Source organism: Mastomys coucha, unplaced genomic scaffold, assembly GCF_008632895.1.
Source record: "Mastomys coucha isolate ucsf_1 unplaced genomic scaffold, UCSF_Mcou_1 pScaffold15, whole genome shotgun sequence".
Lineage (NCBI taxonomy): Eukaryota > Metazoa > Chordata > Mammalia > Rodentia > Muridae > Mastomys > Mastomys coucha.
The window spans coordinates 142,671,971-142,696,083 of NW_022196897.1; the positions used below are offsets into that span (position 1 = coordinate 142,671,971).

The 24,113-nt window shown below is 50.3% G+C and overlaps 1 protein-coding gene and 1 long non-coding RNA gene across 5 annotated transcripts in view; one reads left to right on the forward strand and one right to left on the reverse strand.

The window, feature by feature from the left end:
* LOC116091276 overlaps positions 1 to 24,113 on the reverse strand; it is a 73,720-nt gene that overhangs the window by 4,577 nt on the left and 45,030 nt on the right. The window lies entirely within an intron of this gene.
* On the forward strand, positions 8,930 to 15,108 carry Myl9 (myosin light chain 9). Of its 2 annotated transcripts, none has more exons than XM_031372523.1 (4): positions 8,930 to 9,038; positions 11,574 to 11,782; positions 13,915 to 14,076; positions 14,450 to 15,108. In XM_031372523.1, exons 2-4 carry the CDS (start codon positions 11,599 to 11,601, stop codon positions 14,620 to 14,622), a joined length of 519 nt encoding a protein of 172 aa, XP_031228383.1. In that variant the 5' UTR covers positions 8,930 to 9,038; positions 11,574 to 11,598; the 3' UTR covers positions 14,623 to 15,108. The 2 variants fall into 2 exon arrangements, with proteins under 2 accessions (XP_031228383.1, XP_031228384.1); XM_031372524.1 differs by having other exon boundaries at positions 8,963 to 9,070; positions 14,450 to 14,622.

Here is a 24,113-nt window from a genome sequence, read left to right on the forward strand (position 1 = left end):
TCCACCTACTTGAAGGGCAAATAGCTTCCTGTTATGTCAGATGACGATTGATTCTTGCATCCAGCATTTAACCAGCCATTCTAAAGTATAAGTGAATGCTGGTGAGGGCAAGCTAGACGTGAGGAATGGAGGTCAGATGGCAGCCTAACTTTACCCCATGGGCCTCAGGGACTTGGAAGCAGAAGAACTTGGCACAGGAGAGTCTTGATCTGGCCTGTGGAAAATTCTTGGAATCACAAGCAAAAAGGATGGGTGTCTTGTGTGGAGCGTGGGACTCTACTCCTACACAGCCTAGTGCAGTGCTAAAGGGACTCTCCGCAAACCTATCCTGCACCTCCTAAAAACAAGGGCGGTTTCTGCCTGGCCACGGCACCCTCAAAAAAACCAAATGTTCCAGGCAGCACCCCTTTACCCGGACATTTGGAGCCTAAAATACCCAACACCCTGCAAGGAGCCCAAGCACTGTCCCCCATGACTTCTCCTGGCCCATGAAGTCCAGTTAGGGGCACTCATGGCTTTTAGACCAAGTTTCTAGTCTGAAGACTACATGAGCTGCCCAGACTTCCTTGTGTTGTTCTTTGTGATAGTGATCATTTTAAAGTGCCCGAGCAGCTTACAGAAGGTTTCTTGGTCTTGTTTTATGTATTACTACCTAGCCTGGTCTCTACCTGTAATCTGCGTCTGCCTCCCTAACAATATGACGGCCAGCATGTGCTTCCTCCCACACCCTGCTCCTCCCTGGCTGGATTTGAAGCAAATGGTTTTGGCAAGAATAGCACTTAGAAGATATTCCAGCACCTCTGAGCCTGTCCCATCAGGAAGCAGTTGACACATCTCAGAAAGGCTGATAGCAATCTCTTGAAGAAGCTGGAAAGGAATCTGGGTGTCTGTGATTCAGGGACAGCCAAGAAGTGTCTTTCCTGGAGGCTATGGAAAGGGGTGCAGGGAGATCCAGGAGAATAGACTGAGCACCCTAGAGTCCTCAGAACCCCCACAGGGTTACAGATATGCTGGTGGGGAGCCCATATTTTCCTTTTAGAGCCCCAAGCTCCCTCAGGGTTGTACGTCCTTTAGAGTTTTGCACAATCCTCACTGAATGGCCTTGAAAAGAGCAAGGGCCAGCTTCTGCCATGGGCAGCAGAGGGGCCTCAGGGCAGGAGAGTAGAGGAAGCAGTTGCCACTGGAGGCCATGCAGAGCCCACGCGGGGAAGTATAGTAGAAGACAGACCAACAACCAGGACACCTTCCTAGCTCCAGTAGTGGGGTAGGACACTTACATGGATCTAGAATAGCTCCAGCCCCGCTGAACCTGCCACTGTACAGGTGAGGGAACTCTGGCCCTAGGCAGCTTGCCCTCTGCCTACAGGAAAAAGTATGCTCTCTTACTGACAGGAGGTGACAGTCCCTGGATTCTACCCTGTACCTACCTGGCCCTTGCACAGAGCATCAAGGCTCTCCCACTGTACCCTGCATAACTCTCTCTCCCTCTCTCTCCCTCCCCCATGTCCCCTCTCTCTCTTCTCTCTCTCCCTCTACTCCCAAGGTGGATGGCAAAGCCTGGGGATAGCCTACCCCTGTGCTTAGTCCAGGTTGGCCTGGTGCCAACCTGTGCTCCATGTGTGCGCACTAAGACTTGCATTCCGTTTCCGCCACTGCTAAGATGACTTGAATGTCATTAGATGTGCCTGCCTCTACCCAGGAGATAGGGGCTCTGGAGGGAAAGAGACGGGCTCATCCCAGTGACTCAGCACCCAGCATGGAGCAGAGCCCCAAGGACTGAAGGGCTCAGTGATAAAGCACTCGTCTAGCATGTGCTAATCGCTGGGTGTCATCTCCAGAGCTGCCAGGACGAGGACGAGTGTAAGAAATAGCAGGCACAGTTCCAGATGCTTGGGAGCTGGGGTTCAGGAGTTTGAAGCCAGCCCAGGCAACACAGTGAGACCTGTCTCAAAAATGAAAATGAGGCAGAGAATGTGATTCAATAGGAGAACATTTGCCTAGTATGCAAAAGGCCCCGGGTTCAAGTCCTCACCCCAAAGAACTACTCAGACATGCATGCGGCGCTGGGAATGTCTTGAGTGCCTGATAAGGAGCAAAGCTTCCAGCAGGACCTGCTCTAGCAGAACAGGGACATTCCCACACAGAACCCCAGCCCCTGGCTCCAGCCGCTCTGGATCGGTTCCAACCAACGCCAGGTTTCTCTAAATGTGTCAGCAGAGAACAGGCCTAAAAGAGCAGTAGGGAGTTCAGACCATCATCTGCCTTTTTGGCTAGAAGCAGCCTGTACATCTAAATCTACAGCCCATGCCTTTCCCTGAACACCACACTCCAGGCAGTTATTGCCTAACTAGGTGGCCACAGTGCACACTGACAGCAAGAGGTGTGCAAGTGTGCACGCGCATGTGCCACTGTACATATGTGGAACATGTAATTGGCATTTCTGACCAGATACACTGAGAGGCACAACATCCTGCTGTGGTGGTGCTGGCCAGCAAGACATGTTTGGGGTGGGGAGTTATGGTTGACATACAAATTTTACTGCCCGAGCTTGATCCACAGAAAGAGAGCAACAGCTTCTGAGAAGCATGCTCTCTGATCTCCGCACATGTGTGCACACAGTTGCACACAATCTCATATACACACATAAACACTCTCATACACATGCATGCATGCACGCTCTCGTGCACACACACAAATAAGATTGCTCAATAGGTAACGGGCTTTCAGCACCAGCAGGAAACCTGAATTCAATCCCCAGAACCAAGTCACTGAAAGGAAAGTTGTCCTCTGACCTCCACACACACCATGACATATGGAACCTCACACACACACACACACACACACACACACACACACACACACGCACACGCACACGCACATACCATGCACAGAATGGTACCTAAGTTTGGGTGCTTTCCCTAAGTTCTGTGAGACAAATTAATAATCTAGGGAAATATTTTTAGAAACTCCTGATTTGTAACAAGGTTGGAAAGATGTGAAGATAATGCACATATGAGCAGTCACACAGGTTTAAGGAGTTACACTCAAGCATCTCATTTGCTGTTAAAGAAGTCGAAGAATTGGCTGGAGAGATGGCTCATTGGTTAAGAGCGCCAACTGCTCTTCCAGAGGTCCAGAGGTCCAGCTACCACATGGCGGCTCACAACCATCTGTAATGGAATCTGATGCCCACTTCTGATATGTCTCATATGCATAAAATAAATAAATAAATCTTTAAAAAAATAAAAAAGAAAGTTGAAGAATTGGTTGTCATGAGGAATAGTCCAGATATCTGTATAAGAAGTATTATTATGCTGGGCGGTGGTGGCGCACGCCTATAATACCAGCACTTGGGAGGCAGAGGCAGGCGGATTTCTGAGACCAGCCTGGTCTACAGAGTGAGTGCCAGGACAGCCAGGGCTACACAGAAGAACCCTGTCTCAAAACAAAACAAAACAAAACAAAACAAAATAAAAAAAAAGTATTATTATGCAATCTACAGAGATGTGTATATTAAGCTGTTAATTCAATGATAATCAAGCTCTAATCCGTAGAGCTACAGACGCTAGGTAAGGGACTAGGGAGTACAGATAGATCTAATTACAAAGGAAGATAGAACAGATAGTTATGGCCGAATTCGGGGACTGGGATGGGAGGACCAGGTGAGGAGGGGAGAAGAGGGCGGGGGAGGGAACACAGGGAGAGGTGGCTAAAATGAAGGACCATTTCAGAGGTAGTGTGGAAACAGCAGAAACTTCCTAAAATTAAATTGCCAAATAATGGGGAGGTAGAGTCCCAGCTACCCACGTGTCATTACTAAAGGAAGCTTCCAGTTCTGGGATTGGGTACATCTAATTGATTTGTTGGCTAAGGAGCTCTCAAACCACCCAAGCTGTTGCCAAGACAATAGGTTGTTCTCCACAAACCATACTCCTTTGCTGAGTACCACACTTCTTAACTCACTGAACATGGAGAAGTCAAGCTGAAGCCTTCAACCCCCACATTCTAGAGTCACAGGAAGGTATTTGGCATGCTGCCAAAGGAGAAACAAACACCAAGCCAGCCTCAAATCTGTTGAACTACAATGGTTTCCTGCCAGCAAGATATGCTAGAGCAAAGTTTAAGGGAGCAGCCAACTGATATCTGCTTTGACTTAAGGCCCAGTCTATGAGATGGAAGCCATACTGCTTCAGTGGTCAAGAACATGAGATTAGATAGGCAAGGGACCTAGAGTTAACACCAATACTACTGCTCTGGGAAACAACAATAGCAAAAACCCAAAACAGAAAACCACCAACAAAACCAAACCACATGTAGCAAGAATGATGATCCTGCTGTACACAGATCCATCAGTGCCTTGGTCAGCCATCGTTAGAGAAGCGTCCTCCTGCAGCAGATGGGAATAAACACAGAGACACACAGCCGGACATTATGCAGAGTGTAACACACCTTAAAACTCTCAGCCCTAAACAGGAGGTCTCCCTCAAATCCCTCCTGCCCTGGCGGGAACCCTGTGGAAAAAGAGGCTGCAAGAGCACAGAGGCCAGAGGGTACGGAGGACACAAGGCTCTGTAGATCAGCATGCTCAAAGCTCATATGAACTCAGAGGCAGCCAGCGCAGGTCTGCACCAGGTCCTCTGCTGGTTATTGTAGCTTGCAGTTGAGAGGTTTCCCAGGATTCCTGAGTGTGTGAACGAGCGGGTCTCTGATTCTTGTGCCTTCTCTTGGGCTCTTTTCCTTCTGTCTTGTCTTGACCAACTCCAGTGTGTTCGTTTTTGTTTTATTATATTTTCTTTTCTCTTATTGTTATCACTCAGAAGAATTTTTTTTAACTTACTCTTCTCTCATATATTACATCCAGACCATAGTTTCTCCTTCCTCTTCTCCTCCTTGCCCCTCCCCCCTCCTCTCCTCCCCCTCAGATCCACTCCTATTTGTTTTCTAAGGAGAAACAGAAAGGAAAGGGATCCACATGGGAGGGAGAGGAGGAGGAGGAATTGGGAAGGGCAGAGGGAGAGGAAACCATACTCAGGACATATGAGGGCAAAACGTCCGTTTTCAGTAAAGGGAAAAATCACTTAATTAAAAAAATTACAATATGATCCAGCAATTCTACTTACGGGCACGTACTCAAAATGACTGAAACCGGGACACAGCCGTGTTTTAAATAGCATTATTGCCAGGCATAGCGGTCTATGCCTGTAGTTCTAGCACTCAGAAGGCTAGTAAGCTCAAAGCAGCCCCAGCTACACAGTAGACTGTGTATCTAAAACAAAGCAACTAACCAGGTGTGGTGAAGCACGTCTCTCCCAGCACTTGAGAGGTAGAGGTAGGCAGATCTCTGTAAGTTTGAGGCCAGCCTGGTCTATGTGGTGAGTTCCTGGCCAACCGTGGACTACGTAGTTGAAGCTCTCTCTCAAAACCAAACAACCAATAAAACAACAAAAAGCAGCATTAGGGCTGGAGGTGAAGCACGGCTGGTGCAGCGCCTGCCTAGCACGCATGAGGCTCTGGCACAGTCCCAAGTACAGTGTGAAACCAGGAGTGGTGGCATGTGCCTGTCATCCTGGCACTTAAACACAGAGGTAGTATGATTAGAAATTAAAGATTATCCTCAGCCACATGTCAAATTCAAGTCCAGCTTTAGCTGCCTGAGACCTGTCTCAAACCGTGTATGTGTAGTGGGGGCCTGGCTCAGTGGTTAAGAACACATGACGTCCTTCTAGAGGACCTTACCGTTCCCAACACCCACACGGCAGCTCACAACCATCTGTAACTCCAGTCCTGGCAGATTCAATCGCCTCTCTGGCACCAGGCAATCCAGTGATACACAGACATGCAGATGAAATACCCATATACAGCCGGGCGGTGGTGGCACACACCTTTAATAATCCCAGCGCTTGGGAGGCAGAGGCAGATGGATTTCTGAGTTCGAGGCCACCCTGGTCTACAGAGTGAGTACCAGGACAGCCAGGAGAACACAGAGAAACCCTGTCTTGAAAAACCAAAAAAAAATTAAAAAATAAAAAAATAAAAAATACCCATACACATAAAATACATTTAAGCAAAATTTAAAGGCAGCATGTTTCATTCTCTTCCTTTTGCACTGCTAGGCCTCATGCTTGCTAAGTGGGTGCTTTATCACTGAGCTAATGCCCCCAGCTTGAGCATAGTAATCAAAACAGGAAGACAACCTAAATGTCCATCCAGAGGTGTGTAAGCAAATACGGCATATTCAGACTCGGAGCAGTATACAGCCTTAAAAGGTAAGGAAATGGACATATGGGTGTTCCAGGGGACACCCATATGCTGCTTTGCTGTCAGAAGGGACCTTATTCTGGAGGCCTCGCTAGTCTAAAGCTCACTACATAGACCAGGCTGGCCTTGAAAGTACCTTGATGGGTCCTGGGTCCAATTCCCTGTGTGTGTGTGTGTGTGTGTGTGTGTGTGTGTGTCTATCTGTCTGTCTGTCTGAAAAAGAAGTTAAAGATGTAGCTCACTTAGCAAGTAGGAGGCCACAGGTTGGTTCTTAGCACTTGGGGGGGCAGAAGTGCAAGATCAAGAGGCCAAGGGCCTCCTCGGGGCACAGAGATCAAGCCTGTGTTACATGAGACCATCTCAAAAGATATATGTATGCATGTGTGTATAGTTATACTATGCACCACACACACACATACACACACACGCACAAAGGCCTGGTGCCAAGTTCTATCAGCAGAGTTCTTGTAAAGATGGAGAGGACCAGTGTCTTAGGTAGAGTTTCCATTTCTGGGAAGAGACACCATGACCAGCAACTCTTCAAAAAGATAACATTAAATTGGCCCTGACTTAGTGGTTCTGAGGTTCAGTCCATTATCATCATGGCAGGAAGCATGGTAGCATCCTGGAAGACATGGGGCTGGAGGAACTGAGAGTTCTACATCTTCGTCCAAAGGCAGACAGGAGAAGACTGGCTTCCAGGCAGCTAGGAGGAGGGTCTCAAAGCCCACTCCCACAGTGACACACTTCCTCTAACAAGGCCACACCTCCTAACGGTGCCACTTCCTGAGCCAAGCATATACAATCCACCACAAGCAGCTCTCTAACATCATCCTTGAGCTCCATAGGATGATGCCCCTGACCTGCACCTCCCCCACCACACACGCCCTGGACCTGAGCAAATTTCCATACAGGGTATTACTGGGACACCTGGTGCAACTGGAATATAGGTCGTAAACTAGAAGCCCAAATCAATGTTAAATCTTATGATTTTGATAATTATGCTATCAATATGTAAGAAAGTCCTCCTTTGGGTTTATACTAAAATATTATAAGTAGCGATAAAAGGCATATTATGTACAGTTCACTATCAAGTGTTGGACAATATGCATATTCCCACGTGGAAGAGAGAGGAGTCAAAGGTCAACTGGAGACTCTCAAGGAAGTCAGTTTTCTTTTTTTTGTTTTTTTTTGTTGTTGTTGTTTTTTGGTTTTTTTTTTTTTTTGTTTTTCAAGACAGGGTTTCTGTGTAGCTCTGGCTATCCTGGAACTCACTCTGTAGACCAGGCTGGCTTCGAACTCAGAAATCCGCCTGCCTCTGCCTCCCAAGTGCGCCACCATTGGCCCAGCCAGGAAGTCAGTTTTCTATACAAGTCTTATAACCTTACTAGTATGCTTGAAATTATCTCAAAAGAAAGCTTCCAAAAATTAAAAAAGTCCAAGAAAAAATGGATCTCTCCCAAATCTGCCCCACCTACACCCACCCTACCCAACTAAGAAACTGACAGCTCTCTCTCCAGCTGCTCCCCTGAAATCCTCGAGCTGGGGCCTGCAAGAGGCTGGGTGGTAATGGCACTTGCTATCCATATGTGGCCCAGGCCTGCAACTGTCCACTGACATTCACACCAACTCCCTTCACGAATAAATATAATTTTTAAAAGAATTTATTTCTTGGGGCCAACTTTTCTCTTCTCATTCCAGTCTAGTCCATTTCCAAGTCCTATTGGCTGAAACACTGAAATGTGCCAGAACCCCTCCCCTTCTCGCCCAGTCTCCCACTGCTCCATAAGCCAAAAAAAAGCATGTCCTCTCCTGTCCTTGAGTGTGCCTTATGCCCTCTAAATCTCCTGCACTGAAATCCATTAGTCTTTTCCTTTGTGACTTCTGGCCTTTACTAAGCTAATCTACTCGCCAAATTCTAGTTCGGGGAAGTGATTTCAACTGTCACTTCTAATGTTGCCCAGGACAGATTAAAAACTGTTACCTTCTATTTATTTAGACATCTTGCTCCATAGCTCAGACTGACCTGGAACCTACACTATACCCGATGTTGGCAATCCTGCTGCCTCAGCTTCTCAAATGCCGAGATTACAGGCATGAACCACTGCATCTGGTTCCATCTCCTTTCCCCAGCATCACCCTTACTCCATTTCAACCCAGCCCAGAACCCTTCTGCTCAGAACTGTCCGGGGTCACAGCCGGTTTCAGGCCTCTGTCCCAAGGCTCCCTAGGCAGATGCATCTGTTGCCTGCTCCACTGCGGGGCCAGGCAGCTATTTACAAAGTAACTGAAGTTCCCTAGGGAGAGAGTGATGGCCACTGTTGTGAGGACCAAGTCTCACTGAAAAAAAGACCATACTTGGCCCGGTGAAACCCAGCCTTCCTTCCACTAGACACAGCCGGGGCCTCTGGGACGAGAGGGGGTCGGAGAGTTGGGAAACCTGAAGGCTCCGCCCTTCTTGCCAATCTGGAGTCCTCGGTCTGCTTCTATGCCCCAGCCTGGGCCGACCCAGGGAAGGGCTGCCTCGAGGGGGGCTATTCCGGGGGTCCCCCAGCCACCCAGCCTGAGAGCAGAGGCCTAATAAGGCCGGGCTGGCTGCCTCGGCCCCGCCCCTGTCCCGCCCCCGCCCCGCCCCACCCCGCGCATTCTTCTGCCTTGTAAGGCCGGGCCGCCCGGGGTCCCGCCAGCCCCGGCTCCGCCCCCAGAGCTCCAAGCAGCGGCCGGAGTTGGTGCCAGCCAACTCTTACAGCAGCGCCGAGGACTTTTCTTCTCTGCAGCAGGTGGGAGCCCGCTCAGCGCCCGGGCAGCTACAGTAGGTGGTCAGGCCGAACCTTACCCGGCCATCAGAGGGCTGTGGCATGCTTAGTGGTGTGGGCTGGGGCTGCTGCCTTGCTTAGGTCCTACAGGCGACCCTGGCCTGGAACTGAGCAGCTGATGGTTCTGCGCCCATGAAAACTGGTCTTTGGGCAAGGAAACAAGGATCCAGAGGGTACTTTTGCTAAAGAGCCTAACACACCAAGCCTAGAAACTCCAGGATACCTCCCTGTAGAGATGCCAATGAGGGGCTTGAGGGCGTCCCTGACCCAAGAAACTGTGTGTGTCAGAGGAAATTGAGCCCTACGGAAGCACGGGAGCTCACACACACCCAATTTTGCAAACCCTGCTGCAGGAGGGATGGTGACCACCTCACACCTCCCTTATCCCCAGTGTGCACTAGAGAACACCAGAGAACGGTAGGATGAGAAGGTCTTGGTCCTGGCTTCTTCGAAATCCTCCGGCTGCCCAGGTTGCTTCCAGGGACATAGAGTATTTAGTCTCTGATGAGCTGGTTCGAGAGCAGGGCATCTGGCACAGCCCAGCTTTGGGGACTAGTAATGGTAGTGGGGAATAGTCTAGCTAGTCAAGTTCCACCTGTCTGATCCTTGGTGTCTAGAACCCAAGAAAGGGGAGCAATGGCTTCAGGGTTAAGGGCCCAGCTTAGTCCTAACTTCAGTCACTCAACCAAGACTAGAAAGTTCCTGGCACAGCCCTTCAAGAGCCAAACCTACCACCCACTGACCCCAGCCTAGCATGGTGTCCTGGCTTCCAACCCTCTCATGGATATGCACTTCCCTTTTGGGGTTGGGGGGGCACTGCCTCTCAAGGATGAAGAGGGCAGGATACACTACGGGAGCCTGGTTGGGCCTACCCTAGAGGTCGGCAGTCAGGAGGGACTGAGAATGTTGATGGCCATCTCAGCTTGGGCCACAGGAGATGGGTGGGGGGCAGCCTCCAGGGACAACGTTTCTGTCCCCGTTTCCTACCAACACCCACCCAGCACTACATAAAGAAACACCAAAGCCTGGCGCTGTGCTGTGGGGCTCACTGAGTCTTATACAGCTAGAGCCTCAAGACTACAGGTAGATGTGGCCCTGGGACCTGCTGGAGCTGACCATGACCCTAGCCCAGGGGGTATTACAGTCAGGGACAGAAGAGGAAGGACAGAGGCCCTGGGCCAAGGGATGCAGAGCGCAGAGCAGGGCAGAGGAGCAGACATGTGTGGCCTTGGCTAGCTGAGGGCAAGCAGACATGCAGTCCTAAGCTGCATTCCTCCAACAAGCTATGATGGGATCGGGGTGAATTCTTTCCCTGGCCTCAATTTCCCCATCTGTACAGTGGAGCTTACACACAACCTTTCACTAACGAGTCATCTACTAGCCTGCTGCTGTGGGCTGCCCTAATGGTGAGGGAGGAGGGAGTCTGCAAATGTTTGTTGTCAGGATAAGGGTAGAGACCGGCACCCCTGGGACTCCAGAGCTCAGCCTGAGGACAGCTACAGAAGGGGGTCTAGCAGGAAGGCCTGGGAAAGGCTGTGGAATGCTAGAGGTCATGGAGGGAACAGAGTGGATCCGTCAGGAGCTGGGAGAGCACGCTGGGTCCTTTCAGGCCAGGCTGGGGCATCGAGGTTTACTCTTGGGATGGGGAAGGGTTTTAAGGAGACAAGTGAAGGTCTGCGTTTTTTTGAATGGGATGGGAGAGACAGGCCGAAGGCCAAAACGCCAGGTCTAAATAGACTGTAGTTTGCAACTTGAGGGAGCTTCAGTGTAATGTACAGGAAGTGATGGAGGGCCCAGGATGAAGCCACTAGGGACCAGTCAGGCTCCCTGAGGAGAGCAGCTGTGTTCCATAGACAGGGCGGAACATGGGGAGGGCTGGGGGGAGGGTGCAGGGGCATGGAGTAGAGAGATGGAGAGGGCTGGAGGAGGGTGCAGGGGCATGGAGTGAGAGGGCTGGGGGAGATGGAGGGAGGGGTGCAAGGGCATGGAGTGAGAGGGATGGAGAGGGCTGGGGGAGGGTCCAGGGGCATGGAGTGAGAAGGGTGGGAGGGCCAGGTGAGTGTAATATCAGGAGTACAGTGCTGTGGGTCCGCCACCTACTAGGAGAACCCTACCTCCATGCCATTGAGATGGGGCGCACTGCCACAAAGAAAGAAAGTAGACAAAGCACTTTAATGGTTGGCACCAAGCCAATCCTGTTTTACCTAGTTGCAACAAAATTAATTCTCTCTATGCTCAGCACTACTCCAGGGCTCTCTAGATACTAAGTTAACTAATTCCTGCAGCAGGATGCTCGGTTGCCCCCATTCCCAGATAAAGAGAGATAGATGAAGTACTCGGGATCACGGCCAGCCAGGCTGCGGCTGCGCTCAGAAAGAACTAGATGGCTGGAGGCCCAAACCTGTGGGATGCCCTGAATAGCAAGCTTAGACTTAACAGCCCTCGGGGGAGGCAGGAAGGTTCCCGACTGTCCATCATTATCCCACACTCTCCCTGTAGGGAAGCCCCAAGACCCAACACCAAGATGTCCAGCAAGAGAGCCAAGGCCAAGACCACCAAGAAGAGGCCCCAGAGGGCTACGTCCAATGTCTTCGCCATGTTTGACCAGTCCCAAATCCAGGAGTTTAAGGAGGCCTTCAACATGATTGATCAGAACCGTGACGGCTTCATTGACAAGGAGGACCTGCACGACATGCTGGCCTCTCTGGGTGAGTGGGACAGGTGCTCAGGGAGAGAAGTGCTTGGTACTTACTGGGCACTTCCTATGAAATAAGAGTGGCAGTGCCATCCTGCAGGTCATATCGCTCCTACTCTGCCCCTTCAACAGAGAGGCAGACTTAGGCAAGGAGCAGGTCCAGCACAGGATTTGAAACTAGACAGCCTAACTCCCCGGGGAAAGTCAGATCTGTGCATTGGGTTATGTGGTAAATCTTAAAGAAGTGTGCCAGCAATCTGAGTTTGTACTGATGAGAAAACCGAGGCTTAGAAGGGAGGCCAGAGCACTCCTCTATACCCACAATGACGCTTCCAAGAGCAGGGTCTTAGGGCCAAAGGGGTCAGGGATCAAGCCCAAGTTGCCAGTGTTCAGATGGGTACACTGAGGCCTGGAGGCCACCTCTCCCCATGTGCTGGCCACAGCCAGCCACCCTCAGCAGTAGTTCCTGGCATAGCCTTCAATGAGGCTGGATGATGGAGAGCAAGTGTCTAGTGCTGGGACAGCTGCCATATCATCGGGCTTGGCCATCCCAGTCAGTCCTTGGCACTGTTCCGTGCTACTGGCCTGCCTGTGTAAAAGGCACGGGTCTGGAGGGAGGCCAAGCGGCCCAGGTTAGAAAAGGGGGTGCCCATCCTTCCAGCTTCTGGCCAGGCTCTCCTGAGGGTACCCTCTCCCAAGAAGAGAACCCAGCCCTCCGATCTGGATTCTCTCAGCATCCCGGAAGACAAAGATTGTGGAGGGAGGGCTGGTCCTCATAGGCCAAGAACTCCTCTGAGCGTCTTATAAAACCAAAACAAGAGCTGGGCGGTGGTGGCGCATGCCTTTAATCCCAGCACTTGGGAGGCAGAGACAGGTGGATTTCTGAGTTCGAGGCCAGCCTGGTCTACAGAGTGACTTCCAGGACAGCCAGGGCTACACAGAGAAACCCTGTCTCAAAACAAAACAAAACAAAACAAACAAAAAACCAAAACAAGAGACGAGAGCAGGTACAGTCATAGCGGCCTCCCCCATTGGTCATGCCACACCTTGTACTCAGGGTTTCACATCCCTGAGTCTGGGTCTAATGAGGTAGCCAGAAAAACGTATGCCTGTGTATGGTAGGCCCAAGGATCAGATGTGGTCTTCAAGTTAAAGAATATGACCCACAGAATCAACTAAGCAGGAATCATTGGGGGCTCACGGAGACTGAAGCAGCAGTTATGGCACCTACACGAGTCTGTGCTAGATCCTCTGAATATGTGTTATGGTTGTGAGCTTGGTGTTCTTACGGGACTCCTGACAACAGGAGTAGGGGTCTCGTTAGCCTGATACCCCTGGGAAGCCTATTGTTTTCTGAAGGGGAAAATGGAGGAGAGGGGAGGTTGGAGGAGGGAACTGGGAGGAATGGAGGAAGGGGAAACTATTATGGTCAGGATGTATTAGATGAGGAAGAATGGGGGGGGAACAGAGGGGGGAGGATAGTAAGCTCTATAGCCGCCACCCACCCACTCCAATTCTCCATGCTGCTCTCTTGGTGGCACACAGAGACTCAGAGAGAACAGAAGGACCCTGAGCACAGCTGGGATCCGAACCTAGCAGACTGCAGATCCCAGGGCTGTGCCAATGACGGCCATGAGACCACTAGAACTGTGTCTTACTGTCACAATCCTAAAGACACAGGAAGCGGAGGCACAGAACCACGACTTAAATCCAAGCCCGTATGTCCCCAAAGCTCACCGATGTAGGTACTTCTGAAATGTTTCTGGAATCTGGGAACAGACTGCCTAAGTTTAGCTACTGACCCCTGCTCCTCACTTGCTGTGTGACCTTGGAAATGCTGCCCTGCCTCTCTGTGCCACAGTTCCTGGTCTGTGAGAAAAGAATAAGGATGCTGTTGGCACAAGGGAGGTAGGTGGTGTGACAAGCAACCGGGCACATAGGGCAGCTGATCTTCCACCATAATGGCGAGGGAGCCAGGGACTTGTGGCATGCCCTCATACTTCAAAAGCAGGCAAGGACAGGAACTGGGTGCTCAGGAGAAGCTAGGAAATTGGGCTGCCTGGCACCTGCTTCCCAGTCTACAAAGGTCACTGGGAAGGAGTTACCCAGGTTGGGGACAGCAGCTGCAATGTCCACCCACCACAGGGAAGAACCCCACAGACGAGTACCTGGAGGGCATGATGAACGAGGCGCCCGGGCCCATCAACTTCACCATGTTCCTCACTATGTTTGGGGAGAAGCTGAACGGCACAGACCCGGAGGATGTGATCCGCAATGCTTTTGCCTGCTTTGATGAGGAGGCCTCAGGTCAGTGTACACGGGAGACCTGGGCTAGGTAGGGGGCACGGGGTGCTCTGGGCTTCAAAGGAAGGGGCCGGGCCAGACATCGCTGTCCCCAAGTTCCCAGTGCCCAGGACACACTTCTTAAACTTCTTCCAAAAATCAAACCACACCTTGTCATTTTTACCCCAGCTTCTGTCACAGATAATTTCCTCCATCACAGTGTCACAGTCTCCACAGACACTGCACAATCCCTCTGTAAACTCTTCCCTCTGGAGACCAGAGGAGGGTCTTCTAGCCCCTCCCACTCTAAGGTTTTCAAGGGCTGGGAGGGGATGGATGGGCGTGGCCAGAGCCTGCACTCATTAACCACACCGTGCCTTGCCGTGCTGCGCCTCAGGGTTCATCCACGAGGACCACCTGCGGGAGCTGCTCACCACCATGGGCGACCGATTCACGGATGAGGAGGTGGACGAGATGTACCGAGAGGCACCCATTGACAAGAAGGGCAACTTCAACTACGTGGAGTTCACTCGCATCCTCAAGCACGGTGCCAAGGACAAGGACGACTAGGCTGTTCTTAGCTGCCCCAATGCCTAGACCCCATCCCAGTCACCTCCCCAACACATACACTCTACCCTCCCCGTGAGGAATTAGGGTCCCAGCTCCCAGGGCAGGAACTGAGCCGTAAAGAGCCACAGGGTGAGGCAGGTGCTCCACAGTGGGCCCAGGCACTAGAAGAGATCTCTGACCCTACAAGGTGGGACCACAGTGGGGAGGTGAGCCAAGGGTGGGGCCAGCAAGCACCAAGGTGAAGCCACTGAAGATGGCCACCCTCAGCCATGTCCTCCCATTCCCGGGCTGGCCTGAGGAGGAAAGCAGCCATGTTCTGGTGTTGGACACTAATTCCCAGCATCCCCACAAAGGTACACACCCATTCACCATGTCCCTTCAGAGGATGACAATCTGCACTTAGGCCTGTGGAGTTGTCCCAGCACACCCAGAATGCACAGAGGGAGGCTGCCTGAGGGACGAAGTCTAATACAAGGCTGAGCACCACCTCTGGTCTGTGTGTCTGTGATGAGGGGCGGGGAGGGGGGACGGACTGTGTCCCCTTCCATCTTACTCTCGTCTGTCCCAGTGGCTGCCCTGAGGCACCATGCCACTGCCCAGGGGAAGAGCTCAGGAGTCTGCCAGATGTGCAGTAGGGAAGCCTCAGAGATCCCAGCCAGGGTGCTGGCTCCATGCTCAGCTGAGACCAGATTAACAAATGAAGGGAAACAGGCCTCTGGGAAGAGAGGACAGAATCATCAGACCTTTGGGTTCACCAAACCCCATACAACAGACAGGTTCTAATCTGGGGGACAGGCCTCAGGACTAAAGCCTGATTTCTAGGTCACTTCACTGGAGGAAGCTTAACCTTAAGGGAGACTCTAAAAACCATGAAGAAGTAGGCACTCAGTACCTCACTGACACCAGTCCAGCTGCTGCCCTCATCTAGTCCAGCTCTGGGCAGCCAGAAGACCGCAGGCACAGCCTGGTTCACCCTCCACCTCAGCACACACACACACACACACACACACACACACACACACACACACAGACACTCTATTCCAGTGCAGGCAGGGCTAGGCTACACCACATTTGAACAATGGGGTCATTGTCAATGCTTCCTACAGTGTAAAGGGTGGGGACTGCACAGGCTTTTCTGGAGTCTAAGGGTAGAGAAAGGGACTTACATGTTTCCCCTGACCCTGGCAGAGGTCAGGGACAGATTCTGGATCCAAAGTGATCCTTGAAAGGTAAGCCATGCGGGGCAGTGGTGGCACAGGCCTTTAATCCCAGCACTTGGGAGGCAGAGGCAGGTGGATTTCTGAGTTTGAGGCCAGCCTGGTCTACAGAGTGAGTTCCAGGACAGCCAGGGCTACACAGAGAAACCCTGTCTCAAAAAAAATAAATAAATAAAAATAAAATAAATAAATAAATAAAAAGGAAAGGTAAGCCATAGGGCGTACAGTAGTGGGGGCAGGGGGCCACCCCAGCCTGGATGCTACACACACTCTCAGTTCCAAAATGAGCCAGCCCTACAAGTTCTTGGTCTCCACTCTGAATGGGACCAGGTCGGATAAGGTGCAAACCAGCCCCAAATAGTGTTCCAGACTCGATCCCAGCCCCACATGCAGAGCTGAGTGGCCGTTGGCCGGTTCCCTGGACACCACACCCTCTCACTAAGCCACCTAAGCCCCAAAGGCCTGCTTTTAGTATCTTCAGTGGAAAGGCAGCAGGGCTCCCTGCATGCCACAGGCCAAGGCAGGAGGATCATCACAAGTTCGAGGTCAGCTGAGACTACAAAGGAAAGCCCTGTGTCAGGAAGGAGAAAGGGCGAGTATGAATGAGGCAGCGTCCCTAGGCAGGAAGGCTCCTGGCTTCAAAGCCGTCGTAGGGCTGGGAGGATGCCAAAAAGTGCAGAGAAAGTAAATGCTCTGCAGAGGAAGGAAAGCAGGAAGCCCAGGCAAGGAAGAGCGCACCCAAGGCTGCACAGTGGTAACCCCCCAGCTCCGCAGCCAGGAGGAAGGTTTCTTCATCTGTAAACCAACACAGGCAGCCAAGGAGAGGCGGCGCTGGCAGGAGCTTAGTGATGCTGACTGTCAGGAACTCAGGGCCAGCCTGGACTACAAGGGAAGACCTTGTGTATGAATAAATACAAGTCAGTGGGTTGTATCTCCTCAGGTAACAATTAGTGATAAAGTGAAACCTTCCAGAACTAGAACTTTCCAAGGTTTGTACAAACCCCAGAAGCCACAAAGGAGAGGCCAGGTAGAATTCAGTGCAGGAGAGTAAGGAGGCTGGACAGTGAAAGGGGGTGCCGCGCTGAGGGGTGGGGTCTGGCTTTGTCCTGAGGGGTGGGGCCAGGCTTTGTTCTGAGGGGTGGGGCCAGGCTTTGCTCTGGTGGCAGCTAACAGTATTCACTCGATTACCTCATGAACATGATCACCCATGTGAAACAAGCACGGCCAAAATGGCTTTTCTCTTGTTTTCTTTTTTTATTGATGACTTTATTTACATTCCAAGTGTTGCCCCCCCTTCCTGGTCCCCCCTCCATGAGTTCTTTACCCCATCCCCTCCCGAATGGCCAAAATTGAAAACAAATCTTGTGGCTCTTTTCCAGAATCATTTTAGGCATTAAAACCAAGAAAAGGAGCTAGACAGATGGCTCAGTGGTTAAGAGCACTGTCTGCTCTTCCAGAGATCCTGAGTTCAATTCCCAGCAACCACACGGTGGCTCACAACCATCTGTAATGGGATCAGGTGCCCTCTTCTGGTGTGTCTGAGGACAGTACAGTGTACTCAACATATATTAGATTTAAAAAATACATTTAAAAAAAAGTAAACAAAAACCAAGAGAAAAAAAAACAGTATTATTTTCTGGAAATGTTTTCAAGAGAGAAAGAAAGAAAGAAAGAAAGAAAGAAAGAAAGAAAGAAAGAAAGAAAGAAAGAAAGAAAAAAGGAAGAAAGAAAGAAAGCAGAGAAAGGAAGGGGGAGGGAGGGGGAAGAGAGGGAGGGAGGGAAGCATATACTAGGAAGTTCTTTGTTTCAACCTTTTGTGGAGGGTATCTAGGATTTCACATAGCTCAGGCTAGCCTCAAACTCACTTTGTAGTTAACAATGACCTTCACCCTTGATCTTCCTCCTTTGCCTTCCAAGTGCTGGGATAACTGGCATGGGCTATTTAGTCTGGTTTCTAGAAGGCTGGGGATGGACGGACGCCAAGGCATCGTACATGCTGGGCATGCCAGGCCAGAACTCCACCAACACAACATGCAGCCCCAGCATGCCAGGCCAGAACTCTACCAACACAACATGCAGCCCCAGCATGCCAGGCCAGAACTCTACCAACATAACATGCAGCTCCAGCATGCCAGGCCAGAACTCTACCAACACAACATGCAGCTCCAGCATGCCAGGCCAGAACTCTACCAACACAACATGCAGCCCCAGCCTCAGACCATCTTCTTTTAAGACTTTGTGCGTGCGTGTGTGTGGTGTGTGTGTGTGCATGCCTGTGTGTCACACACTATGGCACGCATGTGGAAGGCAGAAGACAGGTTTTCAGAGTAGGGTGCTCACCTTCCATCTTGTTAAAGCAGTGGGGCCTCTCAGTTCTATGCTGCACTGTGTAGTCCAGGCTAGCTGGCCCCGGTACATAGTCCAGGCTAGCAGGCCCCAGTATAGCTCAGACTAGGTGGCCCCAGTATATAGTCCAGGCTAGCAGGCCCCAGTACATAGTCCAGGCTAGCTGGCCCCAGTACATAGTCCAGGCTAGCTGGCCCCAGTACATAGTCCAGGCTAGCTGGCCCCAGTACATAGTCCAGGCTAGCTGGCCCCAGTGCTTCCAGACACCTGTTTGTCTCCCTTCTCACCAAGACAGGAACTTAGGAATTAGATGCACACTCAGTTTCTGTTGTTGTTTTGATGGATTTGGGGAGAAGCTGAGAAAACTCACTTCAAAGACAGAAACTTAAAAGTAGAAGCTTTATTCTGAGTGCTCAGAGAGGCGGCTAGCTTGGGATCTAAGGGGTAGGGTGTGTGGGCTATAGTACTGTCTAATCATATTTTGACATGAGGGTTGAGCAAGGGAGTTTCCATTGTGGTTTTGCCTGGACTCTGGGCTGGCCAGTCATAGGAAGGGAGTAAATGCTGGTGATTAGGCCTTATCTGGGCCACCTGACTTCAAGGTCCTTGACTAAGAGCTTTGGTAGTCAGGCCTCATCCTGGACGTGTGGTCCAAAACTCAAAAAGATAAGGGAACAAAGGGGTGGGCAAGCTGCACACAGTCAATTAGGTCAGGACAGGCAACCAGTCACATACACGTATGGCCTGTGCACCTTAGTTTAGATAACTTCTTTCTTTATGTTCTTTTATAATTTACTGGTTAACAGACAAACAAAGAACATCTAGTAAAACAGGATAAGAATTGATTCCTAGCCGGGCGGTGGTGGCGCACGCCTTTGATCCCAGCACTTGGGAGGCAGAGGCAGGCGGATTTCTGAGTTCAAGGCCAGCCTGGTCTACAGAGTGAGTTCCAGGATAGCCAGGGCTACACAGAGAAACCCTGTCTCAGAAAAAAAAAAAGAAAAGAAAAGAAAGAAAGAAAAACAAAGAATTGATTCCTGGGCCTGGGAATAGGAGCTTAGTTTGCCCATAGGAAGAAGCCGACCCCGAGATGGCTGGACCCAGAACTGCATCCTCACACTCTCCTGTCTTTATGTGTCTGAATCAAATCTTTGATGTTACGTCTCCTGTCCGCTCGCTAGACAAAGGATTGCATCATGCCCTCAAAACTCTTAAGTTTGATAGCACTGATTCTGTCTTGGACAAAACATGAAGTTTATCATGCAAGGGGCACAAAGCGTGACCAGGAGAAACAGAACTAGGGACTCCATCCGGCTGATGGCGAGAGTGGGCAGCCATGGGGACCAATTGAAAAGAGACATAAACCAGTTTTGATCAGTCAGCCTGTCTCACTTTCCCTGTAATTCTCCTTAACCTTGGAGAGAGTGTACCTAACCACCCCTGAATGGTGAGTATAAAAACATTTCTCTCCTAGGGCTATTCAGAGCTCTCCTTATCTTAAAAACAATAGATTCAAGCCAGGCTGATTCTGGGGGACCATGTCAGCCAATAAATCAACTTGGTTTTCCAGAAAGTTGATAGGAGAATGTAAACTGAAAATGTCCTATCTGCTATTCACTTAGTTAAGCCTCAGATCAAGGCCATTGTTCCTGAAGAGGCCAGAGGACAGAATAACTCCAAACATTGGTCAGCCACTCCTGTTTTACTGCATGCTCACATTCTTTTCAGTTACAGCAAAAACTACCTGGCTGCTGGGACAGACATTTACTCAAGGACTAACTCCAACTAACAGAATTCTCCCTTACCATTCCCCGAACATCTGCCTATGCTTTATGCTTTAAAAGGTGCGAACTCTTTCTCCTTGGAGCCGTGGCCAGCTCCTGAGTCTGGCTAGGACCCTACCTGACTAGAAGCGTTCCCCCTGTGCATAAAGGTGTTTTTAGTTTATTTCTGAGTTCAGTGGTCCTGTCCTCATTATCTGCGCACTCTCTGACCCCAACACTTTGGTGCACTGGTCAAGAAGCACGAAATTTGAGGATGAGATAACCCAAGTCTCTGGCATCTTCCTGTGGCGGTCGGGTTGCTCCGTTGAAACCCTTTGGGATTGGTGTATGCCCACCGACTCCTAGCTGACTGATGCTCGGTGCTCTCCCTTCTGTGTCTGCTGAATCTGTAATGGGGGTAATTCTCAGTTGTGATTTTTTTTGTGTGTGTGTGTTCTTGTTGCGTTTACTGTCGGTCTCTTTGTTGTCTTAACTACTGAGCTAGTTGTAAACATGTGTCAAGCCCCTTCATACCCTCAGACACATCTGGAGCGTGCTCCTTCTCACTGCAAGGACTTCAAGGATGCTGCCTCAGCCACCCATGGCAAGTCAGGACAGCTCAAAACATTTTGTTCACTGAAATGGCCAGCCTTCTGGGTCAGCTGGCCCCCTGAGTGGTCCTTTGAACTTAGGCTCATCAAGATTCAAGATGTTGTTTTTAACCATCCTGGTCACCCAGACCAGGTGCCCTACATTTGTGGCTTGGAATTAACTACTTGACACCCCCTTCCTGGTTAAAAGTCTCTTATCCTCCCCTCCAGGAAACCAGACTACACTTCCCATTCAGCCAAAAGAATCAGGAAGGGAATCTAGCTGACTTACCACCCCTGGTGATGTACCCCCATTACAGATCCTGAACTGGAAGACCACCCCCTCCCTATAACCCCTGACCTCAAAGATGGGTGAGACTTCCAAACACCATTAATTCACCTGAATCCTCCACCTCTTCCTCCACTCTTAGCTCCCCTCCCCAGCCCTCCGCTCAATCACAGAGTAATCCCTCCTCCTCTTCTTCTTCCTCCTCCTCCCCTTCTCACCCTTCTCCCTTTGGGCCAAGCCTGCCTCTTATCTGTGGTGGTTTGAATGTGCTTGGCATAGGGAGTGGTATTATTAGAAGGTGTGGCCTTGTTGGAGGAAGTGTGTTTTTTGGGCGTGAGCTTTAAGACCCTCCTCCTAGCAGCCTGGGAGCCAGTCTTCTCTTGTCTGACTTTAGATGGATATAGAACTCTCAGATCCTCCTGCACCACATCTGCCTGGATGCTGCCATGCTCCCGCCGTGATAACAGACTGAACTTCTGAACCTATAAGCCAGCCCCAGGTTAAGTGTTGCCTTGGTCATGGTGTCTGTTCACAGCAGTAAAACCCTAACTGAGACAATCCCTCAGGCTCCTGTTGCTCTTCTTGCTGTTCTCTTCACCCACCAACCCACTTGAGACGACTGTCAACAGTTCCTTCAGGATCTTTTCAGTACTGAGGAGAGGGACACGATCCGGTGGGGATGCTGGAAACTGGTCCCCAGGGCACGGTGGTCACCCTATGGATAATGAAGCCCTCATCTATGAAGCCTGCCCCTCCTCCTGGCCTAGCAAAGGATGGGACTACAATATGGCTGAAGGTACGGTGAAGCTGTGGGTCTCCCTGCTCTCGTGGATCGTGCGAGCAGAGCAAAAATGCTGAACAAGCTGGTCGGAAGTCCTGTGAATATGTATAGTGAATGACCACACCAGGACTGCTTGTCAGTAGGCAGATCAACTTTACTTAGTGTGATTGAAGGCTTCTAAAGTTTTGGGGGACTGAGAATAGGAACATCCAGGATGGGCAAGTGTCACTGGCTGGGGACTTAAATAAAGTACCTGGATTGCCTCATTAGCATAGGGAAGCATTTCAGGAACCTCAGGTGCTGGCTGAGCAGGTTTTGTCAGGAGAAACGAAAGTGATCCTATAAACTTAATGAGGCTACAGGACATTCCTCAGGTAGAGGCGGAGTGGAGGGGCTTAGAGCTCCCCAGAGACGGTCAGAGAAACTGCGCTAACGAAGGGGGTCCTCCAGTATGCACCAGACCTCAGGAGGCTATCTGGTCAATAGTAGACTTTGTCTTTAATCAGCAGTTTCCCCACAAAAGGATAAAGGTCTATTGAACCCAATTATTATTAGGGGGGTGGTATGTCTGAGTGGCTACTAGATGGCCCCCAAATTTGTCTAAGTCAGGCAATGTAGGAACAGACTGAGTCACCAGGCATATTTCTTGAACGAATACTGCACCTACACTCTGTTAGACCCCAGAGCACGGGAGAATCAGATGGCGGTTAACATGGCTTCCACCAACCAGACAGCCCCAGACATAAACAACAACAACAACAACAAAAACAACAATAAAAAACCTCCAACAGTTATACAAATCTGAAGATAGAAACCTATATAAGTTAGTGGCTATAGCTACAACCATTTATAGTAACAGAGAAACACCTAAAGATAAGCAAACCCAGGGTTTAACCAAGGTGCTGCTAGCCACAGACAGATGTAAGAGGTCCTGAGTCCAGAAACTGCCAACTAACCATTGGCTAATGGACGGGGAAATGAGGAAGGCCCAGAGCACCCCCTGCCTCAAAAAGGATCAATGTGCATCCCATAGAGAACTGACCACTGAAAGGGGATCAATGTGCATCCCATAGAGAACTGACCACTGAAAGGGGATCAATGTGCATCCCATAGAGAACTGACCACTGAAAGGAGATCAATGTGCATCCCATAGAGAACTGACCACTGAAAGGGGATCAATGTGCATCCCATAGAGAATAGACCACTGAAAGGGGATCAATGTGCATCCCATAGAGAACTGACCACTGAAAGGGGATCAATGTGCATCCCATAGAGAACTGACCACTGAAAGGGGATCAATGTGTATTCCACAGAGAATAGACCACTGAAAAGGGGAATGTGCTCACCATAGAGAATAGACCACTGAAAAGAAGAATGTGCTCAGAACAAGGACAATCTAAGAACTGTCAAGGATTCTTGAACTAGTAAACTTGGATTACTGAAGGGAAGGGGGCTCAAAGCCCCTCCTTGGGTAACCCTACAAGTGGAGGAATAGTCAGTTGATTTCTTGGTGGACCTACCAATTCAGGGCCTCTTCAGGGCCTCTATCAGGAAAAGAAACCTGGGTCCAAGGGGCCACCAAAATAGCCTTGTATCCTTGGACCTCCAAAAAGACTGTAGACTTGGGGGCCAAGGAAGGGTCTCCTTCTTTTATGGTAATCCCCGACTGCCCTTACCTCCTTTTGGGGAGAGACTTGTTCAACAAAACGAAAGCTCAGATCCACTTCATTGGAAAGGGGATGATGATCTCACAAGACCCGAAGTCTATGACCTGAGCCTAGACTTAGAAAGAAAATATAAGTTTTTTTCTCTAACAAGGCCACGGGGGAATCTCCCCTGTTGACAGAACTAAAACTATTCCAAGTGTATGGGGAGAGACTAACACTTCTAGACTCGTTACTCAGCAGCCTCCAGTTTTAGTCTCCCTTAGGGCCACAGTCTTATCCAATCAGGTAAAACAACATCCACTGACACCAGAGGCCAAAAGGGTATCGCAAAACACTTAACCCAGTGAGGGGACATGGGATCTCAATTGAGTGTCAGTTATCTTGGAATACTCCCCTGCTGCCTGTTAAGAAGCCAGGAACTAATGATTATTGTCCAGTACAGGACCTCAGAGAAGTTCATCCATTGCCCAGGGCATCAAAAAAGAGAGTTCTGGCCGGGCAGTGGTGGCACACGCCTTTAATCCCAGCACTTGGGAGGCAGAGGCGGGCGGATTTCTGAGTTCCAGGCCAGCCTGGTCTACAGAGTGAGTTCCAGGACAGCCAGGGCTACACAAAGAAACCCCGTCTCAGAAAAAAACAAAACAACAACAACAACAACAACAAAAAAGAGTTCTGGGACTGGAGGAGAGATGGCTCAGCAGTTAAGAGCACTGACTGCTCTTCCAAAGGTCCTGAGTTCAAATCCCAGCAACCACATGGTGGCTTACAACCATCTGTAATAAGATCTGATGCCTTCTTCTGGGGTGTCTGAAGACAGCTACAGTGTACTTACATGTAA